The 14,598-nt window shown below is 45.9% G+C and overlaps 1 protein-coding gene across 6 annotated transcripts in view; it reads right to left on the bottom strand.

Moving 5' to 3' along the window:
- Positions 1 to 14,598, bottom strand: part of MRTFA (myocardin related transcription factor A) — a 216,728-nt gene that overhangs the window by 15,779 nt on the left and 186,351 nt on the right. For all 6 annotated transcript variants that reach the window (XM_037744358.1, XM_017544725.2, XM_017544726.2 and 3 more), the window contains 3 exons: positions 9,481 to 9,536; positions 4,519 to 4,594; positions 3,028 to 3,189 (listed from right to left, as the gene is read on the bottom strand). In XM_037744358.1, the coding sequence (XP_037600286.1) occupies positions 3,028 to 3,189; positions 4,519 to 4,594; positions 9,481 to 9,536 (294 nt within the window). The remainder of the gene's footprint in view (positions 1 to 3,027; positions 3,190 to 4,518; positions 4,595 to 9,480; positions 9,537 to 14,598) is intronic.

Raw genomic sequence — 14,598 nt, 5'->3', positions numbered from 1 at the left:
TGATCCAGCCTCCAGACTATCCCCAAATATGCTACACTGTGTGTGAGGACTTCCCCAGCCACCAATACCTGCCCCCATCCCTGAGAGAAGTCCCTCTGCTGAGCACCCACTGCACTGACACACACATATCCATTGTTACACACTGTCCATCAGAGCAGTTGCCAGCTGGTCTGCAACGAGTGTTATTGCTGACAACAGCAACCATTGTGTGAGTCTCTCTAGGCGCCAAGGACCATGCTGGACCCTTTATATCCATCAGCATGTGTGATCCTGCAAGCAATCCCACAAGGCAGGTAACTCAGAGACAATATCACAGGGCCATGCCATTCCTACTATGCAGCACAGGCATCTCACTGGGAACCAGACTCAGAAATGAGTTGTTTATACATCAGTCTTCTTACATCAGACCCATGTGAATTCTTTGAGGGCACAAGTCATATTTTATTCATCCCTGTGACATCAGGACTTGACACAGGGCCTGGCACACTGCTGACTCTCGGCACACATTTATCAGACTATGGCTGGCTGCAGCATCCAGAACTGGCTTGGTCCATACATTGGCCTATAACTGGGGCTGCTGAGAAACACACAGAGGAGAGCATGGAGATGAGGCAGGACAGATGCCAGGGACAATTGGTAAATTCTAAGGGCTACTGTGCCAACATGGGAAGAGGGCTCCTCAGGGCCCAGGGTGTGCCAGTCTCCAGGAGGGTGGCTGCAATGCAGAGGATGCCCCAGAAACTGCCAGACGCCTCTAATCAGGGCCCAAGGCCTAACTCAGCATGCCTTGGGGGTCTGCTGCAGTGCTTCCCCTCTGCTCAAAACTAAAACTCTTTGTTAGGGGAAACCCTGAGCCTTTTTCTCTGAAGGCACAGCTGCCTCAGGTGGGGTAGGCACGTACTGTCTTGTCAGGGATCAGATCTTGGGCCCACTGCAGTGAAGGAGACATGTCTGTACTGACTATCACCAAAATCTAAGTGTAGGATAATAAATATATTTGTTTTTTGTCCCCATTTCTCATAACAGAGGAGCTAAAACCCTTGGAATTTCCTTAAGGTCAGGAGTGTCTTCTGTTATGTGTAACAAGCCCCTTTCCACAACACCTGAGCTAACGCTAATGCGATGATCTGGAAGAGACTATGGATTGGGCCGGTCACTAGAAAGACCAAGTGATTAGAGGATTAGAGGACTGGAAATTTCAGCGACATCCACCAACTGACCAACCTCCAGGAAAGTGGGGGTGGGTATATGAGACATGTAGGGTGGGGCTTTGAGATCAAGCTCTATGAGAACTCTTGGATAACAGGATTTGATGAGTTTCTCTAGCTACTGGGAGGGTGGAGGCTCGGAGTGGTCAGGGAAGTTCCAGTACCACTGCTCCCCATGGCACCCTGCTACACTGTGCTACCCGTCCCTCCCTCTGGCTCTTCTTCTGCATCCTTTATAATAAATCAGCAAATGTAAGTGAAGTGTTTCCCCGAGTTCTGTGAGCCATCCTAGCAAATTATCAAGCAAGGAGAGGGTATGGGAACCCCAATTTATAGCTAGTTGGTTAAAAGCAAATGTAAAATAACCTGGGGCTTGGGATCAGCATGGGAAGTGGGGCTAAGTCTTGTGTGACTGAGATCTCAACCTACGGAATCTGACGCTATCTCCAGGTAAACGGCATCCGAAATGAATTGGAGGACACCCAGCTGGTGTCCAATGGAGACCTGCTTGGTATTCGGGGAAACACCATGCCAGAATACCAACACCAGAAGTACTCTCTACTGAGTGTGAACAGAGAGAAAAGAGGCTCTTCCCCTTTACACTAAAGGAATCAAGTTGAAACCCACGAGTGTGCCAAGAGGCCCTGCACTCACTGGACTGTGCTCACTGCTCCCACCTATTTTTTTTTTTTTTTTTTTTTTTTTTTTTTTTTTGGGTTTTTTTTTTTTTTTTTTTTTTTTTTTTTTTTTTTTTTTGAGAAAGGGTGTTACTCTGTTGCCCAAGCTAGAGTGCAGTGGCACAATCATAGCTCACTATGGCCTTGAACTGTTGGACTCAGGCGATCTTCCCACCTCAGCCTCCTGAGCAGCTGGGACTACAGGTGTATGCCACTATACCCAGCTAATTTTTTGATTTTTTTGTAGAGATGGGTTTCCCTATATTGCCCAGACTGGTCTCAAACTCCTGGGGTCAAGTCATCCTCCCGCCTCAGACTACCAAATCACCAAGGACCTGGTCTCCACCTCTCGCCTTGACACTCCCTTCCAGGGCCTTCTTATCAGGTGCTAGGGTTGTTCCCCAGCCTACAGCACTGTCCTCTCCTCCCTTGTCCCACCTCCTCCCACATGCTTTCATGAATTTCTGCTCATCCTTCAGCCCCAGGCTTGGTTGTAACCTCCTCTGACAGCTGCACCCTCCTAATGCCACCAGGCTGGGTGACTCTACTCTGTATTTCCTGAGTACCCTGTGCTCCCTCCAACACAGCTTCTCTGTCTTGTCTATTTACCTGCCTGTTATCTGCTCCTAGGAGTGAGCTCCCTAAGGACAAAGAACTTGGTTTGCCCTGTGGGGCTGTGGTCTTAGCACCTAGCACACTGCTTGGGTCCATCGATATCTGTTGAGTGAAATATCGTGGAAAGGGCCTGTCTCCAAGAAGAGATTTCACTAATAAAAATAAGCAGTATGGCATAGATTTCTAATTCCTGGCATCTCCACATGTTCACACACACTGATCCTGACATCTATCTACTCTGTGAAAGAGAAAGCAGCCCCTGAGTTGACAGAGAAAGAAAGTGAACAGAGCAAGGCCTCTCTGTTATTTACTTATTGATTGTTGTATGTCCCTGTTTCCTAACGCAATGGGCACTATTCCAAGCTTGTATGAGGCTCTAAAACTCTATGTCTTGGTCCTCCCAAGGCTAACCAGGGAGTCAAAGATTAAGAAGCCAAGAGCATCAGCCCAATTCTGCTTCAGCCTGGCACTCCCTTCCCTTCTGCATCTTGGCTGCCTCTCACATAGGGTGGCTGAGTCCTCCTCACCAATGATGGCTTCTTTCAGGCTGGACTCCACAGGAAGGATGTTCTTCTCTACCAGCTCCATGGGGCCAGGCCTCTGTGCAATCTTCTCGTTGAGGTCATCGGCTAGTCTGGCTCTCTTCAGCTTCAGCTGCTTGGCCTGGAGGGACGGCTCAGCCGAGGTCTCTGCCCATGGGAGAGAAAGGGGTGCAGGAAGATCTATGAGTGGACGTGGTTCTGCCCTGGGAACTCCAGAGCAGCTCTCCTTCCCCCTGGGCAAGAGTAGAGACTGTGAGAATAGAAAGCATATCACAAGCAGAGAAGAGTGGCCTGGCTTCAAGTTTTACAAAAAGAAGAGTTTCACACTCTGATCAGGCAGTGCGTAGTCACACACGATTATAACCAGGCTTAGGCAAAAAGCTCCACCCAGAAGACGTTCTGAGGTGGAGCTACAGAATGGAAGAAGAACCAGATGACAGAATGGAAGAAGCACCAGGTGTCAGAATGGTCTCCACTCTCCCTCAAACTTGCTGTGTTACTGGGGCAATTCAACTGTCTACTCTGGGTTTCAGCGCCTTTGTCTGCAAAATGTGGGATTCAGACTAGAAAAGTTCTCTTCCAGCCTAAAAACAGATGAAAACTAGACAAACGGTTGGGCATGGTGGCTCATACTTATAATCCTAGCACTTTGGGAGGCCAGGGTGGGTGGATCACCAGGGATCAGGAGTTCAAAACCAGCTTGATCAACATGGTAAAACCCCATCTCTACTAAAAATACAAAAATTAGCCAGACTTGGTGGCATGGGCCCGTAGTCCCAGCTACTCAGAAGGCTGAGACAAGAGAATTGCTTGAACCTGGGAGGCAGAGGCTGCAGTGAGCTAAGATTGTGTCACTGCACTCCAGCCTGGGCGACAGAGCCAGACTCCGTTTCAAAAAACAAAAAAACTAGACAAATAAGTAAATATATTTATGCTGATTCCAGGAGCCAAAACCTGTTCTTCATCAAAAATGTGGAAAGACGTGTACAGCTGGGGCCAGGTGGGTACATCTAGAATGATCTTAGCTGGGGCATGGTATATCATACACACTCAAGTGAATGTCAGGTAAATGACTAACTGAATGAATGAATACAAAAAAGTAAGTAAGTGTATTTTAAAAACAGATTTTAGGTCAGGCATGGTGGCTTGCGCCTATAAACGCAATGACAGAGTGAGACTCTGTCTCATACAAAACAGAACAGATATTGGCAGAGAGAAGCGATCTCACACCAAAGGACGGTGAGACCCTGGAGAACAGGCCAAGCCAAACCAAGATTATGTGACTGTGCTTCTTGAGATTCCCTTGCACCAGTTGCAGCTACCATGGCATAGCTGTTGTACTGTGTTAAGGCTCTGGCTTGCCCACTGCCAACAGAAATGGGAGAAGAAAGAGGGAGGAAGGAAGTGGGTGGTGCAGTGGTCAGAACACACAGTGAAAACTGGGTTTAGATGAAAAGGCAATTCCAATCTCCACACCTTCCAAAATGTGCATCCTGACCAGCTCCGATCTCTCAGGCCGGGAACGAATCTTCCGTTTGAGATAGTCCTCTGTCTACAGAAAAAAACACAGCAAAAAACTCTTAAATCTAGGTCACAGGCTTAGGGCAAGGACAGGACCACAAGAGCAGCCTGGGCCATGGTGGCTGCTGAGTATTCCTGCAGTCCCCACAACCTAACTTGGTGACTGCAGGGTTCTGAGGCAAAAGACCCAGGGGGAGCACATCAAAATCCACTGCACCCGCCCAAGGCACCACCTTCAAGACCATTTGTCTCTCTGAGGCGGGATTGACAATATATCTATTAAAAACTATGCGCCGGGCGCAGTGGCTCACACCTGTAATCCCAGCACTTTGAGAGGGCGAGGTGGGTGGATCACGAGGTCGGGAGATCAAGGCCATCCTGGCTAACATGGTGAAACCTTGTCTCTACCAAAAATACAAAAAATTAGCAGGGTGTGGTGGCACGCGCCTGTAGTCCCAGCTACTTGGAAGGCCGAGGCAGGAGAATCGCTTGAACCTGGGAGGTGGAGGTTCAGTGAACAAAGACTGCACCATTACATTCCAGCCTGCGTGACAGAGTGACACTCCATCTTAAAACAAACAACAAACACCCCAAAAACTATTACTCTTACTACCATAAAAGTAATATATGTCCATCAAAGAAAATTTAGAAAACCAAAACGAAAAATAACAATAAAAAAAACTTTAACCGGTCACTGTTAGTATTCTGGGATATGTTTTCCTAGTTATTCTTCCATGCAGAAAACAGGCTTAGCTTTGCAGAGCTGTAATCATACTGAATATGATTTCACATTGTGTTTCAAAAAATGTAACACTGGGCTGGGCGTGGTGGCTCACGCCTGTAATCCCAGCACTTTGGGAGGCCAAGGCGGGTGGATATCTGAGGTCAGGAGTTCAAGACCAGCCTGGCCAATGTGGTAAAACTCCATCTCTACTAAAAATACAAAAATTAGCTGAGCGTGGTGGCAGGTGCCTGTAATCCCAGCTACTCTAGAGGCTGAGGCAGGAGAATCACTTGAACCCAGGACGTGGAGGTTACAGTGAGCCGAGATTGCACCATCGCACCCTAGCCTAGGCAACAAGAACCAAACTCGTCACAAAAAATAAAAAAATAAAAATAAATGTAACATTGCATGGTCTCAAGAGCATTTTCCATTCATTTTGAACAGCTGCCAAACGGAATACTAATTTTGATACATGGTATCAAAGCTCTAGTTCCTCAAAGTCCAATGTCCTAATTTCTGCATTTATGAGACTCTGTAGAAACTAAACCAGTCCCTCAACAATCACAGAGCCACCCACCGAATGGGGCTAATTATAATATATATGTTAGCCCAGATCTGACTCTAGAGTCTGTGCTCTTAACCTCTGCATCAACATTTTCAAACCACAGAACATTCGTGGATCAAGACCAGCACAGGCCAGAGGACACTAGGAAATGAAGTCTCAGAGAATATCATATATAGTAAAGGTCAAGACAGGGAAAAAAAAAAAAAAAAAAAAAAGACTTGTCCTCATCCTAGCCATCTGTTGCCTTGGTGATCTGGCTGGGCAGCTCTATGCTAGCCCAGGGCTGACTGAGCTCTCCAGGAGATGGTTTAAAGTGGTTGTGGGCTCTGGGTCTATCACCCCATGTGCTGAGAAGACGTACTGCCTCAGGTGCAGCAGAGAATGGCAGAGCAGGCGGCAGGTGCCACAAGTCTTCACAGAGAACAGTGGGAGGCATATTCTCCAAGCCATTTGAAGCTCTGAACAGTGGTCGTGACTGAGGAAGAATACAGTACCACTGCATTCTGGTTTGGGAAACACATGGAGACGCTAGGAGGGTGGCATACCCACCTGGAGCAGGCACAGAAGCTCCTTGCCTCGTCCCACACACCTATGCATCTCTTCCACCTGGCTGTTCCTGAGCTGAATCGTTTATAACAAATACTAAACTTTTTTTTTTTGAGATGGAGTTTCGCTTTTGTTACCCAGGCGGGAGTGCAATGGCACGATCTTGGCTCACCGCAACCTCCGCCTCCTGGGTTCAGGCAATTCTCCTGCCTCAGCCTCCTGAGTAGCTGGGATTACAGGCACGCGCCACCATGCCCAGCTAATTTTTTGTATTTTTAGTAGAGATGGGGTTTCACCATGTTGACCAGGATGGTCTGGATCTCTTGACCTCGTGATCCACCCGCCTCGGCCTCCCAAAGTGCTGGGATTACAGGCGTGAGCCATTGCGCCTGGCCAAAACATATTAATGATGTCAAATGGCTGAAACTTGACTACCTAGAAGCTACTCTGGACTGATTCAGAAGGTACAAGGTCTCCTATGGAAAACCAGAGAACTTTTGGTGAAGAATTTAAAGATACGGATTTTGCAACTGGTATCATTAGAGGCATTCGTGACCACTGAAGCACACTTGTGTCTAAGAAAACTGAGGGAAAAAAATCAGTTTGGCCAGGTACAGTGGTGCATGCCTATACAACCCAGCTATTCAGGAGGTCAAGGCAGAAGGACTGCTTGAGGCCAGGAGTTGGAAGTCAGCCTGGGCAACATAACAAGATCCCATCTCTAAAATTACAAAAAAAGCAAAGCAAAGCAATCAGTTGTGCAAACACAATAGCATCTCAGAGCCCCTCAGATTATCGATACTGACACAGCCAAAGCCATGGTGGATGCTTTCCCACCACGTGGAGCTGCCTACTCAGCACGCACAAATGTGGGTAGTCGGTTCTAACACCGCAAAAAGAAATGAAATTTCTCTTGAGTATGAGCTGATATTGCTGCATCTTATTCATCTGAAAGTATGAGATGCAAAAGTAGCAGCTTTTCAAAGCTTTAAGCTTTCAGAATTAAGCAAATTCTATTATAACCAATCCAATATATTCATTTTTCATATCTAAACTAAGATAATTTTTAGTACATGCGTAAATATGGAAGCGGTATTGTAATGTGAAAGTCATTTGTGAATAAATGTGCATGGTAAGCAAACTGAATGTTATGGTTACCATGTGTTAGGAAATATAAAATCATTTTGCTTAAAAAAAAAAAAAAATTCCAGGATCCACAGACAAAGGTTTGAGTCCCAGCTTTGCCACTTACTGGCTGGACAAATGAGTTAACTTCTCTTAGCTGCATCTATAAAATGAGGATAATACCACCTAATTCATAAGAGTTGATGTGAGGATAAACAAGAAACAGATACAACCTCTCACATAAAGGTGCTCAATAAAAAAGACTCTTCTAATCAGCTCTATCCATCCCTGCCTATTTGAGAAGCAGTCAAGGAAATGGTGCCCAGTCTTCTGTCTGAATAGGGGCACTGGCAATGCCATTCCTTCCTGCCCCACACTGTACTCTCCAGTGCTCTCAGCAACCTAACCACTGCTGCTTGTTACTGCTTTGGCTCCCAGTACCCATGACCTCATTCTTCCCACTTACTTTAAGAATTAATCATGATTTTTTTTTTTTTTTTTTTTTTCCATGAGACAGAATCCTGCTCAGTCGCCCAGGCTGGAGTGCAGTGGCACAATCTTGGCTCATTGCAACCTCCATCTCCCAGGCTCAAGTCCCTCTCCTGCCTCAGCCTCCCAAGTAGCTGAGATTATAGGTGTCCACCACCATGCCCAGCTAATTTTTTTTTTTTCTTTTTGTATTCTTAGCAGAGACAGGGTTTCACTATATTGGCCAGGCTGGTCTTGAACTCCTGACCTCAGGTGATCCACCCGCCTCAGCCTCGCAAAGTGCTAGGATTACAGGCATGAGCCACTGTACCCTGCCTAATCATTATTTTCTAGGGGGAAAGAAATGAAAGTTTAAAAAAAAAAAGTATTAGAGGTAAATATTTCTGAGACTATAGAATAGCTGTGAGGCCAGGCACAGTGGCTCATACCTATAGTCCCAGCACTTTGGGAGGCCAAGGCAGGCGGATCACTTGAGGCCAAGAGTTCGAGACCAGCCTGGCCAACGTGACAAAATCCTGTCTCTACTAAAAATACAAAAATCAGCCAGGGGTGATAGCGTACGCCTGTAGTCCCAGCTACTTGGGAGGCTGAGGTAGGAGAATCTCTTGAACCTGGGAGGCGGAGGCTGCAGTTAGCTGAGATCATGCCATTGAACTCCAACCTGGGTGAGAGAGCGAGACTCCATCTCAAAAAATAAAGTAAGATAAAATAGCTGTGGGTCTTTAAGGAGCTGCAGTCTATGATCTACTTAGGGAGATTATCTTCCCATGATTTTATGTGAAAGGAAAAAGTAAAGGGAGTGGGAGGGGGAAGTAAGTTGTGGCAACTTCCCCATCTCTACCCACATTGGGCAACAGAATATTCCCTAGGCGCCCCAGGGAACTGAAACTGAGAGTTGGGATGGGGATGCAAGTAAGGTGCTACAGCAAAAAAACTTGTGCTTGGAGTGTGGGCCAGTTTCTGCTTTCTGCAACGGTCAAGTGGACACCACCTACTCTGGGCAGATGGAGACCAGGGAGGTTTCCTGCCCCTTGGAATGCCCACTTTGTGAGGTGTAGGCAGTGTAAACCTGGACTTGGGAAGCTTTTCCATTGGCTGATGTTTGTGTCCCAACATCTACAAAAGGTTAAGTGGAATTAAAAATCGGGAAATACTAGTGGTCTCCAAATCATTCCAAAGTTCAGGGAAGGAAAACGGGGTGATCACTCCATATCCTTGAATGTACTAAAGAAGAAACCTCATCTCAATCACGTTCCATATAATCACCATGGGAGGTGGATGGGAGAAGGGATGAAGTAGGAGAAGTAGAGCTTTCCATTTAGAACTATGAGGCTAAGGCCGGCCCTAGAGTCCAGCAGGCTCTGGCCTCACAGTTCTATGAAAAGCTCTAAATAAAAATATAACCAGCAATGCAATGAGCTCTGAAAAATGCCCTTTAGGGGTTATGAGGGGAAAAAAAGGTACTTACCCTGGCCCGCTCCAAGCTCCTTCTCTGCTCATGAAATGCAGCTGGACTTTTCAAAGCTGTTGAGAAAAGAACCATAAAGAATTACCTGCAAGCAAAGCATCACGTCTAGTGCTACAATATTGAGTGGAGAAGGCACCTTAAATTCACGTTACTGTTAGTGGGACTATAAATATCGCTGAAGTGAAGGTAATGACACCTGGGTAAGCATGTATCTTTATGGTTTAGCTACCCCATTCAAACAGTTTTGGTAGAAACCAATATATGATTCCTAATGGGAACTATCACTGCCTAAGCTTGGGCTGTATAAAGTGCACCCATGGTATGCAACTGTAACAAATACCCTAACCCATGGCTGGACCATCAGCCACAAAGCCCCCATCAGCCGGGCCTCCAAGGACGCCTGAAGGCCTCACGTTATTCTCAGGAGACTGGCACACAGGAAGGGGCATAGATGCATGCCAGGTCAACCTTACTTCCTCAACCTCATGAGGAATCATAAAGTGGCCAAACTCTTTCAATGGGACAGTTAAAACCAAAAAGATACACGTCCACTCGGTGCTATTTCCTTTTACATCGCACCTGATATTTATAGTGCTGCTAAAATTAACTTCAATTTCATCTGTAAGGACTAAAAGCGCTCCACGGCAATTGTACGTGAAGGAACACACGCAACCGACCGCTGACAAGAAGGGCTCAGCTCTATTCTGGGGATACCACACAAAGACCACAAGTCTTGACTTCTGCAAACAATGCTCAGGTGGCAAGACCAAACCAAGGGCCTCCAGAAAGCCTGCACCATGAATGAAGGGTCTGGCTCCTTTTGTCAAAAATTTGGCTGTAAGGACAAATAACAACTTAAGACACTCTGAGGATGAGGGAAAGACCTGACTCACTTCAAGCAGGGAACAGTGGCAATAGGAAAGAAATTTATAAGACTGTGGTCAGTTTCACTTCTGCTGCCCTACAATTTCCAAAGAGCTGTGAAACTGTGAGCAGAGATAACTTTTGCGAGGCTGCTGGCTGTGGTAGGAGTGCAGGGTTAAGGAGCTGCTAAAAGTAGCACTAGAGCATAGATAGGACCCTATCCTGCCTGGGCCTTTGTGCTTCTTCCTCCCAGCTCCTCCCTCCCCCCCAGCGGGGGGCTGGGCCTCAGCAACAGCAGTCCCAGCAGAAAGCTTCAAAGGTCCAGCAGTATTTATTTTTTTAAAAATTCTGTGAATCTTAGGAGAAAAATGAAACCAGTCTTAAAAACACTACTGAGATCCCACCTTCTAACAGAAGGGGGAGCTCTAGATTTAACAAATAACCTCAAAGAAAAACCAGCACAAGTTACCTCCCCAACCCACCTGGGCACTAGCCAGGCTTCCCCACTTCTTATATGGTCAGGTCATGGGCATTTCAGTGGATGAACATACACCCCCGCACCTGCTTCTACTGTGTAAAGCTGCCTCAACTCCAAAGGCCCTGCTCTGCAGGAACCTGGGTGTTGGAAAGCAACCTCCAAACCTCGGCTCTTGGAAAGCTTAGCATATGCATGAGACAGTAAGTACAAAGAATCAAGAGAAAACAGACACTGTCCACCCTACCCAGCTTCCTTTCCTGCCTCATTTTTTTCCACAACACTCATCACTGTCTTGACATTCTTAATACAAATACTATATATTTGACTGGGCATGGTGGCTCATGCCTGTAATACAAGCACTTTGGGAGGCCAAGGTGGGTGGAAAATGAGGTCAGGAGTTCAAGACCAGCCTGGACAACATGGTGAAACCCCATTTCTACTAAAAATACAAAAATTAGCCAGGCATGGTGGCAGGCACCTGTAATTCCAGCTACTCAGGAGGCTGAGGCAGGAGAATCACTTGAAACTGGGAGGCGAAGGTTGCAGTGAGCCGAGATTGCACCACTGCACTCCAGCCTGGNAATCCCAAAAGACTGTTTTCATTTTATGGTAACAACAACAATATTACAATCTCACTGGATCCTCTTAGCCCATGAGGCAGGGACTGTGATTTATGTGTGATGAAGCTGACACTGGCTGAGATGCAATAACCTGCCAGATCCTTCATTCATCGAGTGGTGGTCCCCAACCCAGGCCTAGTTCTGCCTTCCCTTTCTTCCCTTGTCTAAACCTTCTGACAAGTGTGTCGGTTTCTCTCACTCCCTGAGTACACCAGTTTAGTTTGTGCTCCTCTTTCCCCATTTTTAATTCTTCTGATAGCAGATTCAGAAATTTCAACAGCCACTTCTGCCAGGTGAGAGGAGGAAGGAGCACTGGCCCCTCTTCAGGTTTGTGTCAGGTGTTTCTCAGTTCATCTGGCGAGAGACTGAAGTAGCAACAGCAAGTGCTCTTGGTATACTGGAGTTTAAAGTGGAGAGGGGAAGTCCTGTGTGTGTCCAACCAGCTTTGTTAAAAGCCATCATGTGGAGGATAGCCTAGTGAAGGAGATGTAACAGTGATACAGGTAAGCCCTCGGCTTTCTTGATAAAGGAGCAAATGACAATGGGGAGTCAGAATCACCTCAAGCTTCATGCCAAAGAGGTAAGACATGAGGAAGCAGAAAATAGGTTTCCAAGTTTAGGCCTCTGACAGTTGTAGAAAAAAAGGACTTAACCCATAAATGTGCGTCCAACTACAAGGGCTGCATTCATCTTGGACTCCGTCCCCCTTCTCCCTGCTACCTTAATGGCTTTGCCAGGAGGAGGCAGCATCTTACTCAAAACTGCATTTCCCCAGACACTCCTAGAAAGCAGTTTCTAGAAAGAGAAGCCCTCAAAGACCAGTGCAGAGACAAGGGCCATGTGTGTTTATAAGAATATACATATTCAGTATCAGAGGGCATTTATCTATCCTTTCCTGCTGCCCCAGGAGCTGGTTCCACTGGAGCTCTTGTATGGCTTTGTGTGAACAAAGGGAAGTGTGGAGCACATCCTGAATGGAAAAATAACCAGCCTCCCGAGAGAAATAAAATGAACAGAAGTGGCCAAGAGGTGTGGCATTCTTAGTAACAGTTTCAGTTCTAGATGTAGGCCCCGCCCTTGGCTGGTTACAACTACCAATTAATATTCACTTCCTTCTTTCCAGCACCCATTTTCCTGCTCCCCTAACATGTTTACTGCCTAAATTAAATGAGGTCATTTGTGAATTAAAGAAATAAAAAAACTGTTTATTTTACAATATATACTGGCATCCAGGCCAGGCGCAGTGGCTCACGCCTATAATCCCAGCACTTTGAGAGACCGAGGCAGGTGGATCACGAGGTCAGGAGTTAAGAGACCAGCCTGGCCAACATGGTGACCCCATCTCTACTAAAAATATAAAAATTAGCTGGGCATGGTGGTGCACGCTTGTAATCCCATCTACTACAGAGGCTGGGGCAGGGAAATTGTTTAAACCTGGGAGGCAGAGGTTGCAGTGAACTGAGATGGTGCCACTGCACTCCAGCCTGGGCAACAGAGCGAGACTTCAACTTAAAAAAAAAAAAAAAAATATATATATTTATATATATATATATGTATATATGAGATACATTTTTCTTGTTTGTTTACTCTCAGTCTCCTACATTTACATTTACAGCATGCCCCCCATCAGAGCACAGCAAGGGTTTTGTCTATTTCTTCAGTTATGGTATCTCTAAGTACCCTAGAGTACCAAGCACACAGCAATTATTTTATTCACTCAATGAATTAATGAATATTCTGTAAGAGTCAGACACAAAGTAACTAGTGACAGGAGGATTCTGTGGCAGAGCTCTAAACTTTCATCTGAACTGCCAGAATTCTGGTTCTCAACTGAGTTCAAAACTTCACAAAAGTTCTGGATCGACAGTCAAGGGATTTGTATTCCAGTGCTGCGTGCTACCAATTACTGCTGGGTGACGTGGGTTGTGACTGCTTTCAGGGTCTAATTTTCTTTCAGATTAAGAATCTACCCACCTCTCAGAACTCTTTTATGAAAGAAACACCAGCGAGACTGCCCTGAACCAAATGGTATATGTGCTGATATATTCAGGTGTTGCTGTCACCAAACACTGTAATTTGGTTGAATCACTGGCTTGATTCACTCACAGGCCAGCTAGTTTCTATACCACAGCCACAGATTCTCTGCCTGAAATCCCAGCTAACTTGCTGCCTCAACAACCCACACTGGCTGGCTATCCCCAAGGGGTACCAGGCGCAAACCCAGCTTGTAGAAAAACAACTCAACTAATAAGAACTTCTTGAGGACATCACCTTCATGTACAAAGGGTGGTGTACCACTAGTGCAGGACAGGTGATAGGTGACATGGCTACAGTTTTGCTTTCCATGGTTTCAGTTATTCCAGGCCAACCAAACTACAAAAATGCTACACTATTTTGAGTGGGCCTATATTCACTTAACTTTTATTACAGCGTATTGTTAAAATTGCTCTATTTTAATTTCTTACTATGTCAGATTTACAAATAAAATTTTGTAATAGGTCATATGTATAGGGAAAAAGCGCAGTATATATAGGATTTGGTACCATCTGCAGTTTCAGGTATCCACTGGGGGGTGTTGGCACATGTTCCTTGGGAATAAGGGAGGACTAGTGTGAATGAATTCCTATCTGGTCCCATTAAGGACACTTTCATGTAATAGCAAGAAATGGATTAATATCTATTGGGTGCTTACTTATATGGCGAGCACTGTTCTAGATATTTTAAACCTGTTTGCTAATTTAATATTCCTAATCATTCTATGTGGTAGGTAATATTCCATTTTATAGATAAGGACAGGTCCAAAAAGGAAAGGCAAGCAAATAGCAGGGATAAGACTATAACCTAATTTTTTAAGGGTCCCAAATTGGAAGATATAACCGCAGTGGCTCAAACCTGTGTAATCCCAGCACTTTGGGAGGCTGAGGTGGGCGGATCACCTGAGGTCAGGAGTTCAGGACCAACCTGGCCAACATGACAAAACCCTGTCTCTACTAAAATACAAAAATTAGCTGGGCATGGTGGTGGGCACCTGTAATCCCAGCTGATGGGGAGGCTGAGGCACAAGAATTGCTTGAAACTGGGAGGCAGAGGTTGTAGTGAGCAGAGATCGTGCCACTGCACTCCAACCTGGGTGACAGACTGAGACTCTGTCTCAAA

Source organism: Cebus imitator, unplaced genomic scaffold, assembly GCF_001604975.1.
Source record: "Cebus imitator isolate Cc_AM_T3 unplaced genomic scaffold, Cebus_imitator-1.0 Scaffold170, whole genome shotgun sequence".
Lineage (NCBI taxonomy): Eukaryota > Metazoa > Chordata > Mammalia > Primates > Cebidae > Cebus > Cebus imitator.
The sequence above is the reverse complement of the archived record's forward strand: the minus strand, read 5'-3'. Positions and strand labels throughout refer to the sequence as shown.